The sequence below is a fragment of the Maylandia zebra genome, linkage group LG19 (genome assembly GCF_041146795.1).
Source record: "Maylandia zebra isolate NMK-2024a linkage group LG19, Mzebra_GT3a, whole genome shotgun sequence".
Taxonomy (NCBI): Eukaryota; Metazoa; Chordata; class Actinopteri; order Cichliformes; family Cichlidae; genus Maylandia; species Maylandia zebra.
In genome coordinates, this window is record NC_135185.1 from 18,048,152 (window position 1) to 18,074,028 (window position 25,877).

The window sequence follows — 25,877 nt, forward strand, 5'->3', positions numbered from 1 at the left end:
ATGGATTTAAGTAAAGATTATTATGTAATCATAAAATACGCCCCAGAGACTGTGTGTCACAGGTGCACTGCAGGAAGTGAATCTGGATGCTCCTTTGTTGGTGTATGTGGAAGAATAACAGTGTTTGCTTGTAAGAAATGTGTTTTTGCTTTTCTTTCAAATAGACACATGTATACATGTCTGCTAAAACACCTGGTCACAAACCTATTACACTGTGATTTCCTTTCCCCTTATCTTTCTCATTCCAGGCAAAGTCTGTGTATTGCAATGGGTTTGGAATTTGTGGTCAGGGATATAGGCAGATGGGTGTTCACCTCCCAGCCTGCTCCACCAGCCATGGCACAAATGTCACGACTCAGAGGGCCTTCGGTTTCCTCAGTACCACAGAGAAATCACACTGGCATGGATGAATAGATTTAATTCAAATGGGAGTCCAGTGCTATTCATGCATTCGCAGACCCTGACTTCATTAAAGCTCCACTTCTTTCTCGGGTCATTGAGAAGATTGTCAGAGGAAGGGTGTGACATGATAATGAAGGTTATGTAGAGTTAATGTACTGTCTATATAACTGGGATACCTTCGACACAGAAAATTGTCAATTAAAAGCTGAAAACTGGAGCTATCGAAGTTTTGATCAATAAAGATTCATAAAAAAAAACACATCTGCTTTGGCAGACGTAAACAGATATTTAGTTGGTTCATCTGTTTATAGTGCAGCCAAGCAAACTCAAGTTTTGTAAAGAAAGTTAATAATAAGCAGTTAACTTGAGTTTGTCACCTATGGCTCTTCAGATGCTTCACAAGGTGCCTTGTTGCCTAATGTGTGCATAAAATGCCCAAAAAATCATCATTACCATAAAATGTATGTACGTGTCCACCAGCTTGGTTTGTTCTGACCTCCATTCCAAACTGACAGGTCTTTGATTGCTATCTACAATTTGCATAGTGCCATGAAGACAGCCGTGAAGTTGTTAAGAGAGAAACTGGCTGCTAATGCCAAAAATAAAGAAAAAAAGCAAGAATTTCAGCATCCAAAATACCGTAACTTAAATTGAGCTGGTACATGTTGGAGCTTAGTGAGAAGAATAAGAAGGAAGCTGCTGGAGGACAACGATCACCTTGCAGCTCACCGTTGCTAGAAAAGTGGTGAAAAGGCCACCTATTAAAATATGTTTTTTAAAAAGGGCACAATAGCAAGCTAAACCTTTAGCGTACGCCGCTTTTGTCAAACCTTTGTGCTCTTTGTCTTTGGACCAGAGCACCTGCAAAAAATGCAGATTCAGAGGCCCCAGCAGACTTGCAGGTACCAACCCAGAACATTTATGCTCTGCGGTGACACTGATAACCACCACACCAGAGTCCCACCTCTTCGTTTTCTGTGTTTGGATTTGAGGCCTGTTTATTCTAAATCTAGCACAGTAACAGCTAAATCTACCAGTAACAGCAGAGGAGGTATTACAGAATGACGGAATGACTATTGCAGAGAATAAAGATTTCAAAACAGTGTCAGAATTTGCATCAAGTCCACAAAAAGTTTTTCAGACAGCTGTAATGGCATGATGGCAGCAATCATTTTCCAAGAACAGTTGCCACTTATTTTAAAAGGCAGATGTCTTCTTTTACAGTTTCCTTCCATTATAGTGAAGAAATGCATGATAATTTTCCCCTTCTGCTAGCGCCAAGCTAACTGTCACAGCAGCATTGATTGTATCAACATGCAATTAAATGGTAATTCATTGATGCAGTGTTATTGTGGGAAGCACTGCATGAGCAGTCCCTTTAATTATCTCTGATTGTGATTATAACCTTGCATATTTTCACTGTGAATCTTTATCTTTATGTACATTGTTTGCCCAACTTTGCATGGATCAAGACAATAGTGGAAGTGCAGTGTATGCTTACAGCACCGCCTTCCAAGTGGAAAGGTCAGAGCTGAGTTTCTCTGCTATGATTACTGTGGTTTTGTACAATAGTTAGTGTAGGATGTGAGATGCTGTGTTGGTGATTTAGCGTGTCTTTACTCTTTCTTCAAGGACGGAGGCTTGGAGCAGGTTTACCTCAGCCATCACTGCTGCTAAATTCCTACCCATGTTTACTCAGCATCATGCTCAGCAGATAGGAGGGCTACAGGGGCAGCCATGCACAGGGAATGACAATAGAAGGATGCCATATTGCTATCAAATTAGATTCATCCTTCTGCTTTGAATTGTCATGCTTTTAAACAAATATGTTTCATTCCGTCAGCACGATATGATTTATGATGTGATCTTTTCCCCTTCCACATTGGGTTTGCGGTTGAGGGACGGGACCTGTCACTTAGCAAATGACACAGGCATTTACGTCAAAAGGCCCCACATGCCTTCAGTGCATCTCCCTGCCAGCGGTGGCCTTGCTGCAGAGTCACAGCGAGAATGTTGTCTAGTAACGGCTACCATGGATGCCACACTCTGTCAGGGGCTTGGGTGTAATGGATTTAAATTGAACTGTTGAGTTTGGAGCTGGGAGAGGCAAAGGGGTAAGGCGGAGGAGGAGGGGGATAGAAGCAGAGGGAGGAGGAAGCAGACAGAAATAGTCTAAGCATAAATAAAAAAAGACAGAGAGGTGGAGAGAGACAGACACAGTCAACCAAAGATACAATGAGACGCGGAGGAAAGGCGGTGAGGGGCGGGGGTCGCTCTGAAAGCCCTCGCCATCTGTGATGAGGAGCTGGAAGAGCAGTAATTGTTCCTGAGAGGTGTGTGGAGGGGTTGTTCTCAGCACAGAGATATGGATGAGCTGCACTGCTACCTGCCATGCCAGTGGCACACTACAGTGTCAGGCCTGTCTTAACACACGGGGGGACCAGCAAGGGCACCGGCTTCTGTGTGGGCCCTCATTAAAGTCTGTGTCGCTGATGACCTTGTGTTGCCCCTACCCTCCCGAAAACCAAGCTCACCCCTCACTGACACACCTAACAGGAGGAGCAGCTCAGGTGCTTTTTCTTGCATTAGGGAAGGTCCCTCCCTTTAATGCTAGATGGCTCCCAGTAGTCACTTGACTTCTGATTTGATTTATTTTGACTAAACCAGTTTATTTTGGGGCATGTCAGCAGTCACCTCGGACGTGTGAGGAGCACGTGTGTGGTTGTGTGTCCATGCTCCTATGTATAGTACCCTCCCTAAAAAAGAAAAAGAAAGAAAGAATGATTTCTTTTTCCTTGACCAAATTCAGCTGAAGAAAGCGCTTAAACCAGATTTCACTGTTGCAGCTACATTGTAGCTTTCATTTTCATTTCAACCCAAATACTGTTACAAAATTGTATCATCAAACCAGCCATAAATTTACAGGAATGTACACAATAGAAAATTGGATCCCTATTGGTCTAAAAGTGAGTAAAGTGAGTGAAATGTAGGTCTACATGTATGCAGAAGCTGTTAGGCTAACTATTTGAAATCTTTACAGGTGACTTAGATTACCATTTAATAGTTATTTAATAGGCAGCGAGAGCTGCTGTGATGTGTGGTTTGAAGATGGTGGCACTGACAAAAACACAGGACACAGAGCTGGAGGTGGCGAAGTTGAACATGTGAAGCTTTTCATTGGGAGTGACCAGGATGGACATCAGGTTATAAAGTCAAGGTCGAGATGGTTCGGACATGTGAAGAGGAGAGACCGTGGATAGATGTTGAAGATGAAGTTACTATCTGGGAGGAGAAAAGTAAGACCACAGAGGAGGTTTATGTTTGAAGGAGGACATGCAGGTTGTTGGTGTGACAGAAGAGGATGAAAGCAAATGATCCACTGTAGCAATCAGGCACAGGAAGTTAAAGAAGAGGAGCGTGTCATCCGTGTCATCTAGAGATTTTTCACTTGTTCCACTGGCAGATTTTTTTCACTTAATACAAGATATTTTAGCTTGAAATAAGTGAAAAAAAAATCTGCCAGTGGAAAAGGGGAAAAAATCTCTAGTCTCTAATGTTACCCTGTAGCTGATTGTGTCTTATTTTAAGTGTAATGAGATTAATTTTGACTAGAAATAAGACAAATATACTTGGTAAGATTTTGAGTTTTTGCAGTGTACCATAAATACATAAAATGATGCAGAAATTAGGTTTTTTCTCTTGACAAGATTACTTGCCTGTAAAAATTCAGTATTTCTAGATTGAATCTCAGTTGGCTTAGTCTAAGAAATTGTTCTTTTTTGTGTCAACAAATGAGTAACATTGCTGAATCATTTGTTTTAATTGTGTGGTGCCAGCTATTCTGAAAGATGTCTCATTTAGGGACAAAATACACATGTTGAAATATTCATATGCAGGCTGTCTTATATCCAGAGGGTAAAACAACCAAAAAAAAGTTACTTCCAGTTTAGTGCTTAGTAGAAAAGGCATAATAATGGTGCAGATAATAATGTTGTATATGATAAGTGGATATTGAGGGCTTTAGAAGGACCCCTTGGGCTTTAAAAAGCCGATGAGACGACTTAGTGGCGGCTGCAGCTTTGCCTGTGCGGTTGCAAAGGCCAAGCAAGGCAGTTAATCAGCTCTCAGGGTAACATCAGTAAGCACAGTGGCCACAATAGATTAAATCGAGTAGCTGAGAGACCCCTCAATTCCCGATGAACTCAGCACATCTCCAACACACAGTCTCCAGAGAGAGAACCCTCTGGTGGATTGCAGACCAATGCATAGTCCTCGCTAAACAGATAAGAACACAATGCAGATGTTTTTGCCAGACTGCAAAAGGTTAAAATCCAGTGATATCGCTAAACATGATTCATGATTACAAGCTTCTCTGCAACATAGCAGTTGCATCTCAGTTTAACAAAACTTCTCTGTCTCTGTGACTTAGTCATCGGAGTGTGACAGCAACACAGTTTGAACACCAAGTCACCTGATCTTATCTTAACTACACAGTATTGCTTTGGTGCAATGGTGGAAGACATTCTCAAACCAGTAGCAAAACTACAATTTTAAATAACTCTGTTTAAAGTAAAAATGCTGCTAAACCTGAAGTAAAACTGTTATCAGCAAACATAGAGTATAAAACTATTACAGAAAAGGACTTTGTCAGTGTTCTATTATTCACTATCCTGTTTGACTGTATGATAAATGATTCCTCTTGTATACCATTAATAATATATTTTAGCTGTAACGTAACTACTGCTCTCAGATAGACAGAGTAATGGACATTTCCCCCAAACTATAGTGAAGTTAAAGTAGAAAGAAGCATAAAATAATTTTTGGATTGTACTTCAGCATACGTCCATTGCAACACTGGCTATAAAGAAACGATATCCATCCAGGGTTGCTTGGGCGAGGGTGCACCCTCGACAGATCACCAGTCGCAGGGCTAACAATGAGAGACAGACAAGCACACACTCTCACATCAACAGCTACCACCAATTTAAAATAATGAACTAACTTGCATGTCCTTGGGCTTTGGTAGAAAGCTGCAGTAGACCCAGGAAAATACCCAGCCAGGTGGCAGGATTGAACCAGGAACCTGTGAACTGTTAGTTTTAAACTACTGTGTTACTCTATGTAATTACTCAATTTATTATAAATGATCACATACAGCTGTCAGTTACAATGTAGCGGGATAAACTTTCTTTCCACACTTGCGGAACGCTTGTTTACTTGCAGGTGTAAGTTTGCTTATCCTCTACATGTTGGTGAACTTCAGTGTTTAGTTGTTTGCATGCATATGTGTGTATTCACTGCGCGTGTTTGTGTCGAAGCCTTGGTCTGATGACATTATCAGAGCTGGTAATCTGCTCTGTAATTGCCTGCTGCTGACACGGTAGAGAGGCTGATATGGCTGCAGAATAAACAGAGTGTTAACAAGTAGAGGGAGCTCGTCTCCACTTGATCCGCGCAGCTCAGCGTGAAATTTGGACCGGACAAATCGGGGAGAGAGAAAAACAGAGGCGAGGAATAAGAGATGCATAAAATATGGAGGCAGGATGGAGAAAGGCCAGGAGGATGTGTAGGGAATGAACATAGACAAGAGGTGGTGCTGTTGTAACAGTGGCATTATTTGGCAGAATATGGCCTGTTTTTTAAAAATAGTGAATTATGCTATCTCTACAAGCAATGGGCAGCTAGTCCTCAAAGCCAGATCAAAGAATCAAATAACGTGTAAACAAATACAGAACACAGAGTAAAATTGGAGGCCAAGAATGTGTACAGTAGTAGCAACGTTCTAGAGTCAGCTGCAGAATACAAAATCAGCTGAAAGGTGTCGATTGAGATAATAGTTTTTTTTCTCCTTGCAAGCAAATAAAGTTTGCTTAGTGTGTTAGTGTTCCACATGGAAATGCACTGTGCATCGTTGAGGTTTAACGAACATGTTTCCTCTGTGTTCATTTCATTTGCTTCACCAGAACATCTTTTCAAAGTTGATTTTTAAACCCACATTAATTACATCCTCTCCTGCTTGTTTAGCGCAATCAGTCAGAGGGATCATGTGAAACCACTGCAGCACAGCAAGTCACACGTAGGTAGAGACCTCCACACATCGATCAATCCACAGAAGCTCAGAATGGTGCCTTTACAGAGGCAGAAACTGCTACTCTGATATTTCCTGTCAAAATGTTAGCCGCCGCATGATATTAAAAACTATTTTAAGAATGCTCAAGAGTCATGAAAACCGAAGCAGTCAAAATTATATTAGTGATCCAGGACTCTGTGAGATATCTTTGATGCCAAATATCAGTAAAGCTGGCCAGTAGCTGATCCAGAACCAGAACATCTTTCTAATAAGTCTTAGAAATTGTTTTCATACATAAAAGCAGGAAATTAGTGTACTAGTTCAAACATTTGCCTAACAAATGAAAGATTCATTTCAATCCCGGGAGGAGACGTATATCCCTTTGAGGTTGCGTCGGGAAGGGGTTGTGCAAAACACGCAGAGCTACCTGCTATGGTGACCCCCTTTGAATAAGGGAAGAGCTGAATGTAGCTTATGTAAAATCATGAAATTTCTTTTTTACTTACAACAGGAAGATCCAACCTGCATTGAGTTTTACGTAGTCTAGTTTTAATTTAAAAGGAAGTGAAAAAGACAGAAAGACTGTAAAGCCCGGTGACCCTAATTTTTCAATTAGTTTTACCCTTATAAAAATATAAATGATAGATAAAAAATGACAGTGAAAATCAGTTAAAATCACTACCTTTTAAACCTCACACCTACCAAGTTATTATAGCTAAAGAAAACAAGAAAATAAAGACAGAGGTAGATGTGCACATGAGGCACAGAAAGAAGATGTTAAAGAAAACATTCGAAGGATTGAAGGCAAAGATCCAGAGACAGACAGGGAAAGGCCACAAAGAGATGATAAGGCAGTAATAGTGAGAGGAACAAGACTCTTGTTAATATAAAAAAACGTCCCAAGCTCTGGTGTGTCCCGAGGCAGACTGTCTGGGGCTTTGTGGGCTTTCCCAAGCAGCCGTTATCTAGAGATGCAGATTAAACCAAATATGGAACCTAGCAACTGATCAGTTCCTCCTACAAATGTTTAAAGAAACAGTTAGGCTTTTTGGGGAAATCCCCATAATTAGTGTTTTCTACCAAGTGAGTACCACTTTAATCATTACTGTACCTATATTAGCAGAAAGAGTGGGATCAGAGAGGAGAAGCTGGCTTTGTTGTATTCACGGTTACCAGCATCTCTAATCAACATATTATACGCTGTGATATGATATAAGATGAATTACACGCAATAAATAGGAAGATGGGAGAACACAAAACTCTTCCTCATTTGTCGTAAACCAGACCACCATCAGCTGCCTGCTGCATGTTATTTAAGCACAGTGTTGTGTGTGGTAGGGTGTGCCAATCTTCTTGCCAATGATTGTATTTGTTTACAGTAATCACTATAATATTTCAAAATTAATGTGCCGACGATTTGTTTATGTCAAAATGTTACTCATAGCGGCATTAATTAGCGCAGCAAGATTAAAAACATGACTTTTCATCCATGAAAGACCTCTATCAGGATGCTCAAGTGAAATCATCCAGCATTCAGTTAAATTATCAGTTCATTCAGTCTAGCAGCGTTGCCTGAGAAGATGAAGCATGGTGTGTGCTCAGCATTTTGACTCCCTCCGATTCCACACCGTCAGAAACATGGATACAGCATAACAAGATGATGGACGCGTTACACAGCCTGCATATTGAAACATAATAAAGGCAGCTGAAGCATCCGTCTTTGTCATCTTGTTTCTCTCACAGGCTGACAATTGTGTGCGTGTGTTTGGTGCAAGCTGAGTAGCGGTGCAGACCGGAGACGGTGGCCACTCAGCTGCAATCCTGAACCATTATTATTTAACGAATCACTCTGAGCTGCAGGAAACACTCAGATTGTCTGCTGAGATTCCTGTGCACCACGTTTTCTCTCACAGTCGCTTTGTGTGTGTGTGTGTGTGTGTGTGTGTGTGTGTGTGTGTGTGTGTGTGTGTGTGTGTGTGTGTGTGTGTGTGTGTGTGTGTGGAAATGATGTGCAGTACGGGTGTCGATATCTTCACAAATGCAAATGTGTGCCTTATGAAGACTGATGACTTGTGCTCAGTACAGTAGATAATGTCTCTTCATGATTGGACGATTGCAGGAAACAGATGAACATCACTCAACCCTCCTTCCTTCCCTCTATGTCCACATCTTCAGCCTTCCACTTATCCTTTTTGTCCTATCTGATCGCATTTCTGTGTATGTGTGTGTGTTGAACTGATTTTGCCAATACAGGGATATCACAGCTCTGTCATAGTCGCATACAGTCGCAAAAGTTTCACATTAAATCACATAAAAGTTAAGTTTGAAGGTGATTGGCCACTTTACACCCTTGACTCATATTCTTTCTAGCCCTCTATATAAGGTATCTGTACCCGTTTCTGATATTTTCAACGGCAGGTGTAGTCTGAGGTTTTATTGCCTGAGCATGTCGCTGTATGGTCTCTAGCTTACATCCTGCAGATTGTCTTTATTTATCTGTTTGAACAGGGTGGTTGATGAGACCTAATAATTTTCCTGATCTCCAGTGGCACCATGAGACTGAAAAAATTGGTGAAGTTTTTGCAATAACAATAACATGGATTGCAGATATCCTCCTTAAGATGACTTGTAATAGCTTAGTTCTCTAAAGGAGCTCTGAATCTGAAAATACCCATGAATTCCAAGCAAAGTCGTAGAAAAAACTTGAAAAAGTGCAACGCAAACTGGAGACTGAGATTGCCTACCTTCAAAGTAAAAGTCGGCCGACACATTTTAAAAGATGCAACTTTTTGCATTAGGAACAAGCGGCCTTTGTTTCTGGTTTGTCGCACTTTTCCCAGTTTCGCTACCACTCAGAGAGCAGCTGGCGAGTATTTGTAGACAAGTCGTCATGAGTCATGCAAGCTACAGGTGACCACAGCAATCTTAAGCAGGTTTTGTGCCTCACAGTTTGGGAATACACATTTTTCCATGGCAACCAGTGGTTGCCAGGTGGTCGCTGTGTGTTTGGGGCTTTAGCAATTGATTTTCCAGCAACTGCTATGAAACACATTTTTCCCCTCATGACTGGTGGTTGCCATGTTGTTTGTTAACCTGTGTGAATGGGACCTTATTCACTTGAACCATGACTGTCACACATGCGAAATGCAGACAAGTTAACATCACATCCAACTGTATGCTCCAGCCTTTCCTTTAAGCTGTGATCTCTTTCTTATCAAGAATCTGCAATCCCTTCTTTGCTCCATAGCCTGTTCTTGCAGTCTCTTTCTCCATTTCCATCCATCTTTCTGTATATAGATCAATGGTGCTCATTCTGTACCTCTTCTATCCATCAGAGAACTCATGCATCACTCATCCTAGCTCTGTTAGTACCTTTATCCATCCTTTCAATCCCCGCAAACATCCATCTGTCCTCCTGTCCATTAGTTCATTTGCTGAGATTCCCATTTTTTCTTTCATATTCCTTAGATTAGTTGTCCTTGTTTTGGCTGTGGCCTATGTATTCTTTCCTCCACTCCTTCTCCTTTTTTCAACCTCACATCTTTGGTTGCTCTGTAAATTCTTGCCCTCCCATTTCTGCCAATCCCTCCATTAAACTACTCACTAAATTATTATTCTTCCTTGCATCCAACAGATTGTTCATCTTTGATCCCATCTTTTTTTCCAACCACCCACTCCTTTCATTCCACTCAATAATCCCTCTTTCTTTTTTTTTATTATCATATCTACTACTCCCTTCATCTGTCTATCCGCATGTAGCAGTTCCTGCCAGTGTTCATCCATCCATCTCTTCAGATTCTATCCTTTAATACCCCTTGCTTCCTCAATTTCTTTCTCCATCCTTGCTTCCACTGCTACTCTCCTTTTTCCACCAATCGCTCATTTCTATTCTTTTGTTATTGCCTCATAAATCTATTTACCCATCTCCCATACTTTGCTTGTGCACGCACAAAATTCTCCTTCATTTTGTATCTCTTTCCCCAATCCATACGTACGTACATCCACTCCTTCATGTATTCACATACAACACTCCCAGCACAGCCACTTTGTCCTTGGCAACCAGAGTAGCCCCAGTAAGTCAAATGATGATTCTTCCGTAATGAGCTAAAGAGAGAAAAGGCACCCCATTAGTGTCGTATTGATGCCGGTCTCAGAGTCCAGATGTGTGCAACATCAAGAGGAGGACTCACTGTTTTGTAGCCGGACAGATCTGATGAGGCAGAGCACACAAAAGAGCATGCTGATGATGGCAATTAAACAGAGACACAGATATCCTAGCCCTCCACTTACACATTCACTGTCTACACACACAAGCACACTCCTCCACCTCTACAATTACATCTCTTAGGTTAATCTTCCCTATCGCAGTTGTATTCCTGGCAAAATGACAGCACTCTGGCCTGTGAGTGCAGTCAGTACTGCCAGCCCACTGCCTTTAAAACACTCCTGTTTATGTGTCTGATAATAGATTTGTGAGCTTGTTTGCTCCCTTTTTGGCATGACTGTGGGTGCACACGCTGATGGTTGCGCTGAAAATGCCTCAAATTATCCACCGAAAGTGAAAAAGGATACAGGATAGAGGCTTCCTACACATGTTGACATTCTGGGCATTTTTGTTCTTAAAGTAATTGAGCATTTGCACAAATAAACAGCATTTTTTTTTTTTTTTTGCATCAGAGTCCAGTATTTTGTCAATCTGTCTAAACCCCCCGAGCTGTTACTTCATGAGGGCTTCATGGCCTAAGAACATGCATGTCACTATAGCCTTTCATTCACTGGAGGCCCTAGTTATGACTACATGCACATAGTTCATTTTATATATTTTTATAAACAACTAATAAAAAGAGACCAACTAGCAATGATCTCTGTGTGCATGTTAGACAAAAATGAGCAGTGGCCCTTGCAATCAAAACATGGCTGTTCTGGATTAATAAAACATAAATTTATGTCATGAAAATTGGAACATTTAGATGCAGCTAACTTCCTCGTACCATTCCACATTATCAACATCATTATGAACAAAATAATGAGCAAAAACACTTCTTTCCTACCTGGAAATATTTATTTATTTATTATGGAGTCTTTATCTTACAATATAAAACACCTTGAGGCATCTATTGTTGTCATTTGGCAGCGCTATATAAATAAATTAGAAGTAAATTGAATTTGTCAGGTTCCGTAGATCGGACTCACGTGCAGACCACTAGTGTCTTCAAAAGGTGCATTTATTTACAGTGTTTCCTACAGTGGAATTCATATATACACATAATAGTGTCAAAGGAAAAAGGGGCCGGGGTTCCAGGGTCCAGGAGTGAAAGAGGCAGGAGTCCAGGAAGGGAAAGTTTCCATTCAGTCCTAGCACATCTCCTCTCCTTTATCTCTCTTGCTCCCGTTCAGTCGCCAGGCACAGGGGAAGAACAAGTCCAGAGGCAATCTATGCACAGGCAGAAAAAAAAAACCCCATTAGTCTCCTGGTTCAGACATGCTCATAAATTGACTTTACAAAATACAGGACGACTGACGCTGATGACTCAACGATCCAGCGACGAGTAGAGCAGACTCGCCCTCTTAAGAAGGGTTCCAATCTTTCATGATCAGCGACAGATGTGCTGATCACCTCCAGGTGCGTAGGCCAGGGGCAGGAGCCCATACTGAGCTCCGCCCCGGCAGGAGAAAGAGAGAATGGAAGAGGGCGAGAGAGAAAGGGAGAGCAGAGGTGAGAGAGAAAGGTAAACAAAAACAAAACACCTGACGGCTGTCAGCTGACGAGGAGCGGAGACCATGACAGTACCCCCCCCCTCAACGGGAGCCCCCCGGCGACCCACCAGGCTTGTCCGGATGCAGGCGGTGAAACTCCCGGAGCAAGGGCACATCCAGAATGGCCGCCCGAGGGACCCAGGAGCGCTCCTCCACGCCATAACCCTCCCAGTCAACCAGATACTGACAGCCACGCCCACGGCGCCGAGAGTCCATGATGCGAGTGATGGAGTAGGCCGGCAAGCCATCCACGAGCCGGGCGGGAGGAGGGGGCCTGGAAGGAGGGCACAGAGGACTAGACCGGACAGGTTTGAGTTGTGAAACATGGAAAACATCATGGATTCTCATATTGCGAGGGAGTTTTAACTTCACAGAGACAGGATTGACCAAGGCGGAGATTTCAAAAGGGCCAATGAAGGTGGGTGTAAGTTTCTTAGATTCAGTCCTGACCGGAACAAAGCGGGTAGAAAGCCATACCTTCTGGCCGACAGAGTATTCGGGTGCTGGAGTCCGGTGCTGGTCTGCGATGCGTTTATTGTTCTCCTTCGTGCGCAGTAGGGCCGCTTGAGTTGCCCGCCAAACTCTGCGACACCTGCGCAGATGAGCCTGGACGGAGGGTACAGAGTGCTCACCTTCCACAGCAGGAAAAAGAGGAGGCTGATATCCCAAGGAAGCTTCGAATGGAGACCGACCAGATTAATATTAAAATCAGAACATGCACAAAAATTGCAGTAGTGCATCAGTACCTATGCGTGGTGTAAAGAATGTGTAATGCTAATTAAATGATAAGTCAAAATAACACACGAGGCAGAGGCAGTCAAGCTGTTATGGGCGTACTCGATCCACGGCAACTCCTCACTCCAGATGGTTTGATTGGTGGAGGCGACGCAGCGCAGGGCGGTCTCCAGTTCTTGGTTGGCCCGCTCGGATTGGCCGTTGCTCTGAGGATGATAACCCGAGGATAGACTGACCTTTGCGCCCAGGGAGTTGCAGAACTCTTTCCAGACCCGAGAAGTAAATTGAGGCCCTCTGTCGGACACTATGTCTTCCGGGATCCCATGCAGGCGGAAGACGTGAGTGGCGAGTAGGCGTGCAGTCTCTAGAGCTGTGGGAAGCTTAGGCAGAGCAATGAAATGAGCCACTTTAGAGAAACGATCGATTATGGTGAGAATGACAGTGTTACCTGCTGATGGAGGTAACCCGGTGATGAAGTCCAGTGCTATGTGAGACCATGGCCTGGAAGGAGTGGATAACGGATGGAGCTGACCCGCCGGGGGTTGGTTCGATGGTTTGTTTCGGGCACAGACCGTACAAGCAGTGACGTATTCCCGAGTATCTTGGGTGAGTGAGGGCCACCAGAAGTACCGCTGGAGAAACTTGACGGTGCGATGTATCCCTGGGTGGCATGAGAACCGGGCCGTGTGAGCCCATTGCAGAACCTGGGATCTGACAGAGCGCGGAACATAGAGTCGGTGGACGGGCCCCCCTCCCGGATCCGGTTCGGCTATCTGAGCCGCCCGGATGGCCGCCTCGATCTCCCAGGTGATGACCCCAATAGTACAGGTTGCCGGCAGAATGGAATCCGGATCCGCCTTTTCGTCAGCAGCGGAAAACTGACGGGAGAGAGCGTCCGGCTTGACATTTCAGGAACCGGGTCTGTAGGTGATTGAGAAGTGAAAACGGGTGAAAAACAGGGCCCATTTGGCCTGTCGAGCGTTGAGACGTTTCGCCGTTTGAAGGTAGGCCAGGTTTTTGTGATCGGTCCAGACCACGAAGGGTTGAGTGGTGCCCTCCAGCCAATGCCGCCATTCTTCCAGGGCGAGCTTAATCGCCAAGAGCTCCCGATCGCCCACGTCGTAGTTACGTTCTGCAGGGGTGAGACGACGGGAAAAATAGGCACAAGGGTGCATCTTACCTTCCCTCTGTTGGGAAAGGACGGCCCCCACCCCTGAGTCGGATGCGTCGACCTCTACCACGAACTGAAGAGTGGTATCAGGTTGGACCAGGATGGGCGCTGAAGCAAACCGTTTCTTGAGCTCCTGAAAGGCTGATTGGACAGCGTCACTCCACTGAAAAGCAAGCTTGGGAGAGGTTAACTGAGTTAATGGTAAGGCAATCCTGCTAAAGTCCCGTATGAATCTCCTGTAGAAGTTAGCGAAGCCAAGGAAGCGTTGCAACTGGCGACGGTTGTTTGGTTCTGGCCAGTTCACAACAGCCTTGACTTTCACAGGGTCGGGTCGAAGATCTCCCCGCTCGATTATGTACCCTAGGAAGGCAACCGAGGGCACATGAAACTCACATTTCTCGCTTTTGACGAACAGCCGGTTCTCCAGAAGGCGTTGCAGCACCAGCCGGACATGGGTCTCGTGTTCCGCCTGGGAGGAAGAGAAGATCAGAATGTCGTCTAGATAGACAAACACAAATCGGTTAATAAAGTCCCTTAGAACATCATTGACCAGAGCCTGGAATACTGCAGGTGCGTTAGTGAGGCCGAACGGCATGACCAGATACTCAAAATGTCCAAGGTGGGTATTAAACGCCGTCTTCTATTCATCGCCATCCCGAATCCGGACCAGGTGGTAAGCGTTTCTCAAGTCCAGCTTGCTGAAAATGACGGCGCCCTGGAGAAGTTCGAAAGCGGAGGTGAGCAGAGGCAGTGGATATTTATTCTTGACCGTAATGTTATTGAGTCCCCGAAAGTCAATACAGGGTCTGAGGGTCTTATCCTTCTTTTCCACAAAGAAGAAACCTGCTGCGACGGGTGAGGAAGAGGCCCGGATAATGCCGGCAGCGAGAGATTCAGTTATATATTTCTCCATAGCCTCCCGTTCCGGCAGCGAGAGGCTATAGAGGCGGCTGGTTGGTAAGGGAGCTCCCGGCAGCAGGTCTATGGCGCAGTCATAGGGCCGATGGGGTGGCAGCGACTGGGCTCGGTCCTTCCGAAACACCTCAGCGAGATCGTGGTAAACAGACGGCACATCTGCTAAGTCGGAAGACCGCGGTGGCTCTGGGCCGGTGACAGATTTGTTAGGAGGTACGGCAGCCTTAAGGCAAGTCATATGACACTCCTCTCCCCAGCCCGTAATGCCTCCTTTCTGCCAATTAATCGTGGGGTTGTGTTGCTGGAGCCAGGGATGACCGAGAACTAACGGCGTCTGAGTAGAGTGAAAAACAAAAAAACTAATCTCCTCCGAATGATTGCCAGACAGTGTGAGGGTGAGCGGTTCAGTGATGTGTGTGATGTCGGGGAGGCGCTGCCCTGATAAAGCCGTGACGCGTAAGGCGTGGGGTAGTGACTCCACAGTCACACAGAGTCGTTTAGCTAGTTCAGAGTCAATGAAATTTTGTTCTGCTCCAGAATCAATAAGCACAGAAAGTGAATGACACTCGGAATGGACCAGAAGCTTAGCCGGCAGGGCTAAACGTGGAGGAGATTTATCCTGATTCAAACCGCCCACCAGTACTCCTACCATCACTGGCGGGCGCGGCCTTTTGCTCGCGACGGACAGGAGGCAATCATGTGTCCCTTATTACCACAATACAGACACTCACCGGCCGTGATGCGTCGCTGACGTTCTGCAGCAGTTAGGTGAGAGCTGCCGATTTGCATGGGCTGTACCTCTCCGTCGGCGCCCCCTGATGTCCGGGAGGACCGGTAATCGGCCGAAGCCTCCGCCCATCGCGGCCCTGCGGCCTCCTGGGAACTGGAGTTCCGTGCTTGCCTACGAGCTCGTAGCCGCTCATCCACCTTAATACATAACAACATCAATTCGTCAAAAGCGGTGGGTTCATCTTTCAGATCTTCCCGGATGTTATTTAACAATGTGCTCCTGAGCGCATCCGGTCCCCAGCCGGTTTCTTCTGCCAAAATCCAAAAGTCGATTGAATAATCTGCCATACTCCGCTTACCTTGCTTAAAGTTAAGGAGGCGGAGCGCCGCAGCCTCAACTCCAGAGCCCTGATTAAACACAGTCTTAAAGTTAATCACAAACCTCTCAAAAGAGATCTCCGGGTTGGAGTTTAACACGACCTGGGCCCATTTCAAAGCCCAGTCACGAAGCATCTGTACCAAGAACGCAATCTTTGCCCCGTCATTGTTATGAAAACGCCGCTGTTCGCGGAAAATCAATGAACACTGGGCCAGAAAGCCAGAGCACTTCTCTGTCTCCCCTGAAAAGGGCTCAGGCGAAGGCAGAGGACCGTCAGAGGATGGGGTGGCTGCCGATGAGGGACCGGCCGTAGCCGCCGCGAGTGTCTCCTGCTGGGCAGGGCGAGCCGGCTGGGAGGTCCCTGGCTGTACTCCCCCTGGCGTAGTCAAACCGGAAACAGCTTGAGTTAGTGCAGCGATCTCACCTCGCAGCTGATGTAACATTTGTTCGTGGCGAGTCAGCGCCGCTTCTTGGGCAGCCAGTGCCTGACCGATGGTATTCTGATCTGCTGAGTCCATGTTGTGGCTGGATCGTTCTGTCAGGTTCCGTAGATCGGACTCACGCGCAGACCACTAGTGTCTTCAAAAGGTGCATTTATTTACAGTGTTTCCTACAGTGGAATTCATATATACACATAATAGTGTCAAAGGAAAAAGGGGCCGGGGTTCCAGGGTCCAGGAGTGAAAGAGGCAGGAGTCCAGGAAGGGAAAGTTTCCATTCAGTCCTAGCACATCTCCTCTCCTTTATCTCTCTTGCTCCCGTTCAGTCGCCAGGCACAGGGGAAGAACAAGTCCAGAGGCAATCTATGCACAGGCAGAAAAAAACCCATTAGTCTCCTGGTTCAGACATGCTCATAAATTGACTTTACAAAATACAGGACGACTGACGCTGATGACTCAACGATCCAGCGACGAGTAGAGCAGACTCGCCCTCTTAAGAAGGGTTCCAATCTTTCATGATCAGCGACAGATGTGCTGATCACCTCCAGGTGCGTAGGCCAGGGGCAGGAGCCCATACTGAGCTCCGCCCCGGCAGGAGAAAGAGAGAATGGAAGAGGGCGAGAGAGAAAGGGAGAGCAGAGGTGAGAGAGAAAGGTAAACAAAAACAAAACACCTGACGGCTGTCAGCTGACGAGGAGCGGAGACCATGACAGAATTTTTGTTCACCAAAGACAACATTTGTACTTTATAGATATCATTCTGGTGTTCAGAACAGTTATTGATGAATTAATACATGCTAGAGATTTTAAGAAACCCACTTTAACAATGTGTAGTTGTTCTAGTGTATTTTCTGCACCTGAATGTGTGAATGCTAGACGCTCCCTTCTCAGTTTTTTTAAATGTCATCCTATTATTACTTAGTGTGGTGTGGACACTCCACCACATTTGGCTTAAGATCAACACAGCTCGGCGACCACTAATGATAATGAAGCAAGTCACCCATAGCAATTAATGCACTTAGCTTCTAATCATGATTAACTGTGGACTGTATTTGATTTCGGGAGTTGATAAGGTGCCTCTGAACACAAACAGGTCAATTAGTATCATGTCTCAGTGAAAAAGGTTTCAGTAAGCAGCCGGTCCATTCATGTTGGATGTAGACAGCTTAGTTTCTTCCTGCTTGTCGTCCTATTCCTTTTTTAAAGTCATGTGAAATCTTTGGTTTGTAAATTTAAGGAGAATTTGACCGTGAAGATGTCAAAAGGTAGAGCTGTCACTGTGAACCTCTAGAGGCTGAAAGCCATAGGGACGCTTTTCTCCTCGCTTTTCATTCACTAATGGCAAAATTTGTCATGCAATTATCTTTCTTGCCAAATTACTTTACAAACCCCCAGTTTTTTTCTTTATGATTTCATCTTTGTTATGGTTTAAACTTTCCCGAGGGCATCTGAGTGTGTCAGTGATCCGCAGCTACGGCATGCAGATAAACAACCAGGCAAAGTCAAATCAAAACGAGGGGAAAGGGGAGTGATGTTTTGGAGCAGCTGTGAGAGACATTTTCATCATCGTGTTACAGAATACCACATCTGACTAAGAATATTTCAGCAAGTGCACAAGTGCCTGCTTGCTTATTCTAGGTGAACATATACTGCAGAAGTGTATTTTTTTTTTTTTAATCACAGCCTCCTCGTCCTGTGACATTTTTTGATCGGCCCAAAAAGAGATTTAAATACAGATATTTGCTCATAGTTTCAAGTATGTTATTACGAAAATACTCAATAACAATGTGGGCAGTTGAGTATAATGGGCTCCATGTTTTGGATTATGATTAGCTTGTTCACAAAGGTGAAAGTTTAGCAGCTGAAAAACCACCTAGTGTTCTCAGCAGTGCGTGGTGACCACAAACAACTAGGTAGAAATTAATGATTGCTGATACTGATGCACACATGTGTATTACAAGACAATTATTTATCATTGCTGAGGGGCCAAGCACCAATTAATGCAGGTTTAAACTGAAAATGACTAAAATGACTAAAATCTTTAAATTCAGGGAATTTTCATGAACTGCTAGTGTTTAGTTTTGAATCTCTGCAGAATTTAAAAGCAGCGTGCAGGCTTTCGTGACACACTCCTTAAAACACTCATTGGGTTTTTAGGCTGGCTGGCAGCTATTCACGACAGGTTGATGCAGGTTTTGTTGTTGTTGTTTCACGGCCCACACCCCCTAACCGAAGCTGCCAAATAAATTCTTGTCATCCTCCCCTCCACCATATTGACAGTAGTGAATCTAGCTTTTACATAATACAGTATTTATAGAAGTGTTACATTTCACGAGTTGCAGATGCCCACAGCAAATGCACTTTTGCAATTGATGCATATATTAATTTGTTTCAGGGGTTAGTATTTACCGTACTATTTCTGTTTATTAAAGGGCTTGTAGAGGAGGAGAGGTCATTAGTAGTTTAGGAGATGAGCGTTCTTGTTAAATATGTGTTCATGTGAAACTGTCATCTCTTTACTCTCAGTTATCTGACCAAAGCTGAGAGTAAAAAACATGAAAAAAAGGCGGGGAAGGAAAACTTTCAACAGCTTTGTTGATTTCTAACAGTTTCCCCCCTAATGAACATAATAAATGCTTGTAAAAAGCTACAAAGTGCCGTAATCCTTCCTCCTCATCAGCCAATCGAACGTTCGGTTGCACCTCGGGGTCAGTACAAAGTAATTCTCCGAGGCCATCACATTTCTCTCCTTCTTATTAACCATTTTTCTTTCTTGTTTGTTTCTTTGTTGCATTTCCATTGCTCATTGCATTTTCTGTTTTCTCCATGCCTTCCTCCCTCCCCTCTTCCTCCTCTTCCTCCCTCTCTCCTCTCCATCAACAGCCCTGTTGTTAGCGGATGGTAAGTTGTCCATTCCTTCTCTATAAGAATCTCCACTAACATCACCTCTTGTGCGTGCTGTGGTCTTAACATGAGGCCTTAATGATCTGAAATCCAAATCACAACAATTTTTTGTCACCATCAAAGATGTTGAGTCTGAACTGATACTTGAGAGGTTTGGTATAAATAAATTGCATGCCCACGCTCGTGTCCTCTTCTCTTGTCATTGTTACAAACAATACATGGCTCCTTTGAAGCGCTCTTCTTCACTTAATGATGGTTTTGCATGCTAATCAGAGGATTATTAATCACAAATCCATAAATTATGTTCTCTAGTCAAGAGCAAGGTACAAACAGTTGATAACAATCAAGATAAAAACCTACAGTCCTGAAATTAGAAATTTAATTACCTCTTTGTGGTTCTGTTATTATTATATTTCCCATCCTTGTCAAGCAAATTGTGTCATGTAGAGGTGCAGCACTGTGCAAAAGGAATGCTGTCAGGAGTTGAGGGTACACACTGTCTTGGATGTGTAATTGATTTAGCTTAAAAGTGTGTGTGTGTGTGTGTGTGTGTGTGTGTGTGTGTGTGTGTGTGTGTGTGTGTGTGTGTGTGTGTGTGTGTGTGTGTGTGTGCGTGCAGGCAGGCACTCATGCACTGGTATATTATGCATGCCCGCGTGTGTGCACTTGCAAACGCGCCCTCCTATCAAGGGGACTTGCCTGTGATCGTTAATGGTAATGTTAATATTTAATGGTAAGCATGTTGTCAGCAAAGAGCAGCAGGGCTAACTCTGAAGTCGTATAAAAGATGACAGGGTCTCTGCACCAGGTGGCTCAGTGGGGGTGTCATACGCAGAGTAGGATGAGAGGCCTCTGGATGCACAAGGGCTCCTTCCTGATAGAGCTGAACAGCACAGGACTGATGTTATGGGGCTTGATGGAATGTACTTAGGAGCTCAGTAAAGCATTGCTGCTTCTTTGCAAAGCAAAGGCACGCAGGCACACACGGACTGGAAGCAAATTCATCAGAGCTTCCACATTACAGTTGAAGGGGACCTGTCATGCTCATTTCCATCTCCATGTTTATTGCTCTTTCAGCTTTACTTGCAAAACTTTTCATTTATGTTATACTGGGACCTGGTGGAGCCCCTCAGTTTATCCTCTGCTTCAGTCAAGCTCTCTTAGCTGCTGATTCTTTAAACCAACTGTCCCTCAAAAACTGGAAAGTGAAGTCATGTGAAGGTTTTCAAAAAAACTCCATGCACTCCTGTGAAAAACAATTAAGTACATCCCCATGATTGATTATAACTCAGAACCACCTTTAGCATCAGTAACTGCAAGTAATGGTTTCTGGCATAACTTTATGAGTCGCTCATGTTGTGAAGGAATTTTGACCCATTCTTCTTTACAAGATTCCTTCAGTTCATTGAGGTTTCCCAGCATTCATTTAGGTGCAGCTCTATTAAGGTCTCACTACAGCACTTCAGCCAGATTTAGGTCTGGACTGGGCCCTTGCAGCATCTTGATTCATTTCTTTTTGAGCCATTCTGTTTGTGCTTGGGATCTTTGTCCTGTTGCATGACCTACTTTCAGCCCAGCTTTAGCTGTCAGACAGACTGCCTCATATCTGACTCTGGAATACCTCAGTATACAGAGGAGTTCATGGTTGATTCAGGTTGATTCAGTGACTGTAAGGTGTTCAGGAGCTGCGGCTGAAAGGCAAGCCCAAACACTCACCCAACCACCACCATGCCTTAGTAGGAGGTGTTTGTGCTGATAAGCTGTGTTTGGTTTTCATCATCCAAATATCTCCACATTGGTTTTGTCATACGCAGCTTTGCAATCCTAAGCTGTCCTGCCATGGTCTTCTTTGGAGGTGTCCTCCTTCCAAATAAGCCATACTTGTTCAGCCTTTTTCTGATTGTAGTTTCATGAACTAAGTGAGACTTGTAGAATCTGTATTTTACTGTATTAAGCATATCCACTATCACTGTCATCACACAGAGACAGGAGTAGAAAAACAATGTGTCAGATAAAGTTTAGTTTTTAGCTTTTATCTCTCAATTACTTGCACTTCTGTGGAATTTCAGCCATGTTTGTAGCATCCACCAGTGGAACAGTGTGTGGATAACAGAAAATACAGCAAGGAATAAGAATAGATACTTCTAAAAGCGTCCTACTGGACTTTGTTGTTAGAGCGCTGTAGCTTGAGCTGTCAAATCCTTAAAAGTTCATTATTCCTCCTAAGGTTGATAAAATAATTCTAACTTAAGACTCACTCATTTTCGTGAACTTTCTTCGATATCAAGCTGTCTTCGTCGGTGTATGGATCTACTCTGTTGTCATTGAGATGAATCTGCTGACCTTTTCCCAACTGTAAAAATCATATCAGCCACTGAATTTGCAGACCAACAACATCCATCTCACTGACAACTGAACAAGCTCTACTCTGCCATGTAAAGATCATGTAATATCATTTAAAGCCAGTATGTGGACACTGAGCAGGGAATGCCCTTTCTCACCTCTCATATCATGTAGCTACATGCAGAGTTATACTGTATTAGGTTTATTATGCTGAGCTTTTGAGACTTGTGTCTCTGAAATACAAGAAATACTGAGTGCTAAAGCCTGGAATACACCAAATACGTCTATACGTCAAATACGGCTCAACATTTGGCAATAAAACCCTTTCTGATTCTGATTATAAAGCAGTCAGCTTAAGTGAGACTGAAAGCTCACCAAAAGCTACAATGTTTTTGGAGATGGAGGAATTTACAGTAAATACCTATAAGACTAATAAGAAAGCATGACAGATTTCCTGATGAAGTGCTGACTTATAGTATGAAATTTGCTGTAAAGTCCAGCACATGTGGATAAAAACAGAATCATTGAAAGCAAAATGGAAAATGTTTACACCCAATATTTGCCTGGGTTGAGTTTTTGCTGTGATCGATAAAGAATGCGTTTGTCTAACCTTTAAACAACTAAGTTGGCTCACCACCAAATGCAGTGCAGAGAGACTTTTAATGCTTTGCCACAATGACTGTTTTAGTTTGACACAGAAGTAACTTGAACACCGCACATAAAAAGTGTTTTCTGAGCATAATATGAAAGTTCTAAATAAAGCAACCTTCTGATCTTTTGTTTGTGCGCTCCAAAGTGCAACACCACACGATGCTCAGCTGTGCGTCTGCTTGTTCTGATTGTCATCTTTCTCACTTTGATTCCTTTGTCTTTTGCTCCCTCCTGCACCGTCTGCTCAGATGTACCAGACAGGAAGCTGACTTCTGACGAGGAGGAAGCCAAGCGCATCGCGGAGATGGGGAAGCCGGTGCTGGGAGAGCACTCCAAGCTAGAAGTCATTATTGAGGAATCGTATGAATTTAAGGTGGGAAAGGTTACTCTTCAAACAAGGTGAAGATAGCTTCGCATACATGGTTGTTGTAGTAAGACAGAGATCATAATAACTAATCCAGCTGCGACCTTGCATAAAAGAACAGCTACATATTTCTAATTTCAGCTTCTCTTCCGAGGCTTCCCATCCCACATAGATTTATTTCTGGAGGTGATTTGGTTTTAATGCATCCTCTGCCCTCCAAATATACCCTCCATGTTTGTTTCTGGTGTGTGTGTGTGTGTTTTTATCATGCTTTAAACGGGTTTTTGTCATCAGGGATTGGAAAGCACTGCCATCGTGTGGTGAAGCTCGAGTATTTTTCTTCAGGAGGCTCCATGGATGCAGAGTAAAAACTCTGGGGCTAAATAACGGATGGATTTGATTTGTGTTTTGGTGTCGTGTCATGCAGAGCACAGTGGATAAGCTTATCAAGAAGACCAACCTGGCTCTGGTGGTGGGAACAAACTCCTGGAGAGAGCAGTTCATGGAGGCCATTACAGTCAGTGCAGGTAATGTAATCCGCTCTTAGTGGGCTGTAAAACCCAAACTTTACTTCAGTATGAGATGTTATATGTGACTATGTATGACAATAAAGGCAAAAGGTATACAAAGCCAAGCCATTTATCTTTTATGCGTTTTTCTGTGTAATTATTTAACATAAAGAAAGAGTCTAATCAGGCGAAGACTCTGGCAGCACTGTTTGCTTTGCCGCAGTCTTCAGTCTAAAAATATAGACGCCACTATTCGTTTGCAAAAACTCATATCGGTGAAAGCAAAGCTCTTGAATAATGTCTTGTACATAACACATACCTCATCTATCACGTCAAGCCACAACAGTGAGCGCCATGAAGGCCTTGGTTTGTCACTTTGCTGCTGAAATATTAAATCCTGCAATGCTCTTTATTTTTTCATGATCCACCACTGGCTGAAAAATGCATGCAGTTCACGTAGTCTGACACTTTGAGTCCTGACAGTGTCCCTGCCTTTCTGCTAAGTTGCCTTTGAGGCGCTGGGACACAGAGAGTACCCTGTTCCTTCACCTGAGGAGGGTATCCACGGACATTTTCAGCTGCTGAGATGAAACTTTTATCCGAATGCGCTCGTAAGGAGCATTCTCTGGCCACTTGGCCATCCTGCAAATCAAAAGGGCTGCGTTCATCCCTTGAAAATCCCTCTTATGTTACCCCAGAGTTTCTGCAAGGGCAGCTGATTTATAGTACTATGTGCACTGCTTTTTTAATATGCTAGAGTTTACATCCATGTCACTGTTAACTGGGTAACACTTCTGACACGCTCACTAAACAAGAGAAAACATCAAATCTAATTGACCAAAACACAGTGTGATTGAAACATGTCATTCAAACCAGAACGTAATTACATTTCGAGTGTAAATCTGAAACCTTGTTAAAACCTGCCCAGAATTACTTCGTAGTTTGGTTTAGGGAGAGTTCATGAGAGTTTTCTAATATCTAATGTAGTTTTGAAATTTTTTTAACGTTATTGTTGCAATAGGTTTTTGTTTTAATCTGTAATCATCAGTTCTCATCCATCCTTCTGAAATTTGTTCCCTTCCCACCAGTTTTCTGCACTACCTGTGTTAGTAGTCTGCATTTGCTTGACCTCCGTTATCACTCTGGAATATTAAAATTTGGATTTGTATTTGCTCCTGTTGTCCTTTCGTCCTTTTCAGCTTCAGCAGGTTGTCTTTATGTCTAAGTGTCCAAATGTATTAAGTTTCTTCCATGTGATTAGTTATGTAAACAACTGTGCAGACAGACAGACAAACAGATAGATGGTTCTCTCTGTCTCACACTGAGAAATAAGTTGAGATGTCATTTAAGTAAATGTTGTTCTCTTCTTTCCCCTCTGTCATCCCTTATCTGCTTACTTTATGGATCCTTTATCTCACCCCTTTTTTCCAACTCTTGGTTCTTTATCCTCTTCGCTCTCTCAACTTTCTGCTTCATCATGTCATCCTTCTTTCTGTGTCATACTCCCCTTTGCTTCTTCATCTTCTGTCTCTCTCTTCTTCATTGCTCCCTGTCTCCTCACTTAATATTTACCTCTCCTGCTTCACGGCTGTCTCTTTATCCTTGTCCATATGCTGCTATTTTTCCCTCCGCTCCTTCCTGTCATCCTATTTTCCCCCTCTGTCTCCCCCTGCTCGGCCCCACTTCTGCCCAGGAGATGAGGACGAGGATGACACAGGGGAAGAAAGGCTTCCTTCCTGTTTTGACTACGTCATGCACTTCCTGACCGTCTTCTGGAAGGTCCTGTTTGCTTGTGTTCCTCCCACGGACTACATGAATGGCTGGGCGTGTTTCACCATCTCTATCATTATAATCGGCCTGCTCACAGCCGTCATCGGCGACCTGGCATCTCACTTCGGCTGCACTATTGGCCTAAAGGACTCAGTCACTGCTGTGGTTTTTGTGGCACTCGGCACCTCAGTCCCAGGTGAGTTCAAGAGTAGCAGAAGGAACTGTTTTTGAAAAGCACGTGTCATTTTCAATACACAAATTTTTATTACATACAAATCTGGGCTCTGAAATTGTGTTCATTATTTGTTATGTCGCTTGATGGATATGTGGTTCATATTTTTGTTATGAAAATTGTGACTTCATGGGCTCCAACAGTAAACATGCTTTGTCATCAAGATTGCTGATCTTATTTATTCCAAAATGACATTTTCCACCCTGACAGGAACAATATGTCACCAAAAACTCTCACTGCATCAGCATTTTCTGCTATTAAAGGTCCTATATGTGGCACTAATATGATATATATATATATATATATATATATATATATATATATATATATATATATATATATAAATAAAGGGGTGCAACGATATTCGTATCGATATTGAACCGTTCGATACAGTGCTTTCGGTTCGGTACGCATATGTATCGAACAATACAAAATTTGTAATTTATTTTATCAACTTTCCTTCTGACGATGCTGTCTGTGTTGAGCGCTCAGTGAATCTGCGTTCGA

General features: G+C 43.6%; 1 protein-coding gene and 2 long non-coding RNA genes across 6 annotated transcripts in view; 1 reads left to right on the top strand and 2 right to left on the bottom strand.

The window, feature by feature from the left end:
- slc8a3 (solute carrier family 8 member 3) overlaps nt 1-25,877 on the top strand; it is a 140,671-nt gene that overhangs the window by 106,300 nt on the left and 8,494 nt on the right. For 2 of the 4 annotated variants that reach the window (XM_004539939.6, XM_076877583.1), the window contains 4 exons: nt 19,481-19,498; nt 22,744-22,868; nt 23,287-23,386; nt 25,062-25,334. In XM_004539939.6, the coding sequence (XP_004539996.2) occupies nt 19,481-19,498; nt 22,744-22,868; nt 23,287-23,386; nt 25,062-25,334 (516 nt within the window). The remainder of the gene's footprint in view (nt 1-19,480; nt 19,499-22,743; nt 22,869-23,286; nt 23,387-25,061; nt 25,335-25,877) is intronic. The other 2 variants (XM_004539941.6, XM_004539942.6) reach the window with 2 other exon arrangements.
- On the bottom strand, nt 11,680-12,254 carry LOC112436540 (uncharacterized). Its single transcript, XR_003025133.2, has 2 exons — nt 11,995-12,254; nt 11,680-11,906 (listed from the first exon to the last, which is right to left on the bottom strand). It is a non-coding gene; the product is annotated as an uncharacterized LOC112436540 (long non-coding RNA).
- LOC106675393 (uncharacterized) lies at nt 16,735-17,355 on the bottom strand. The gene is made up of 2 exons (XR_001341896.3): nt 17,046-17,355; nt 16,735-16,961 (listed from the first exon to the last, which is right to left on the bottom strand). It is a non-coding gene; the product is annotated as an uncharacterized LOC106675393 (long non-coding RNA).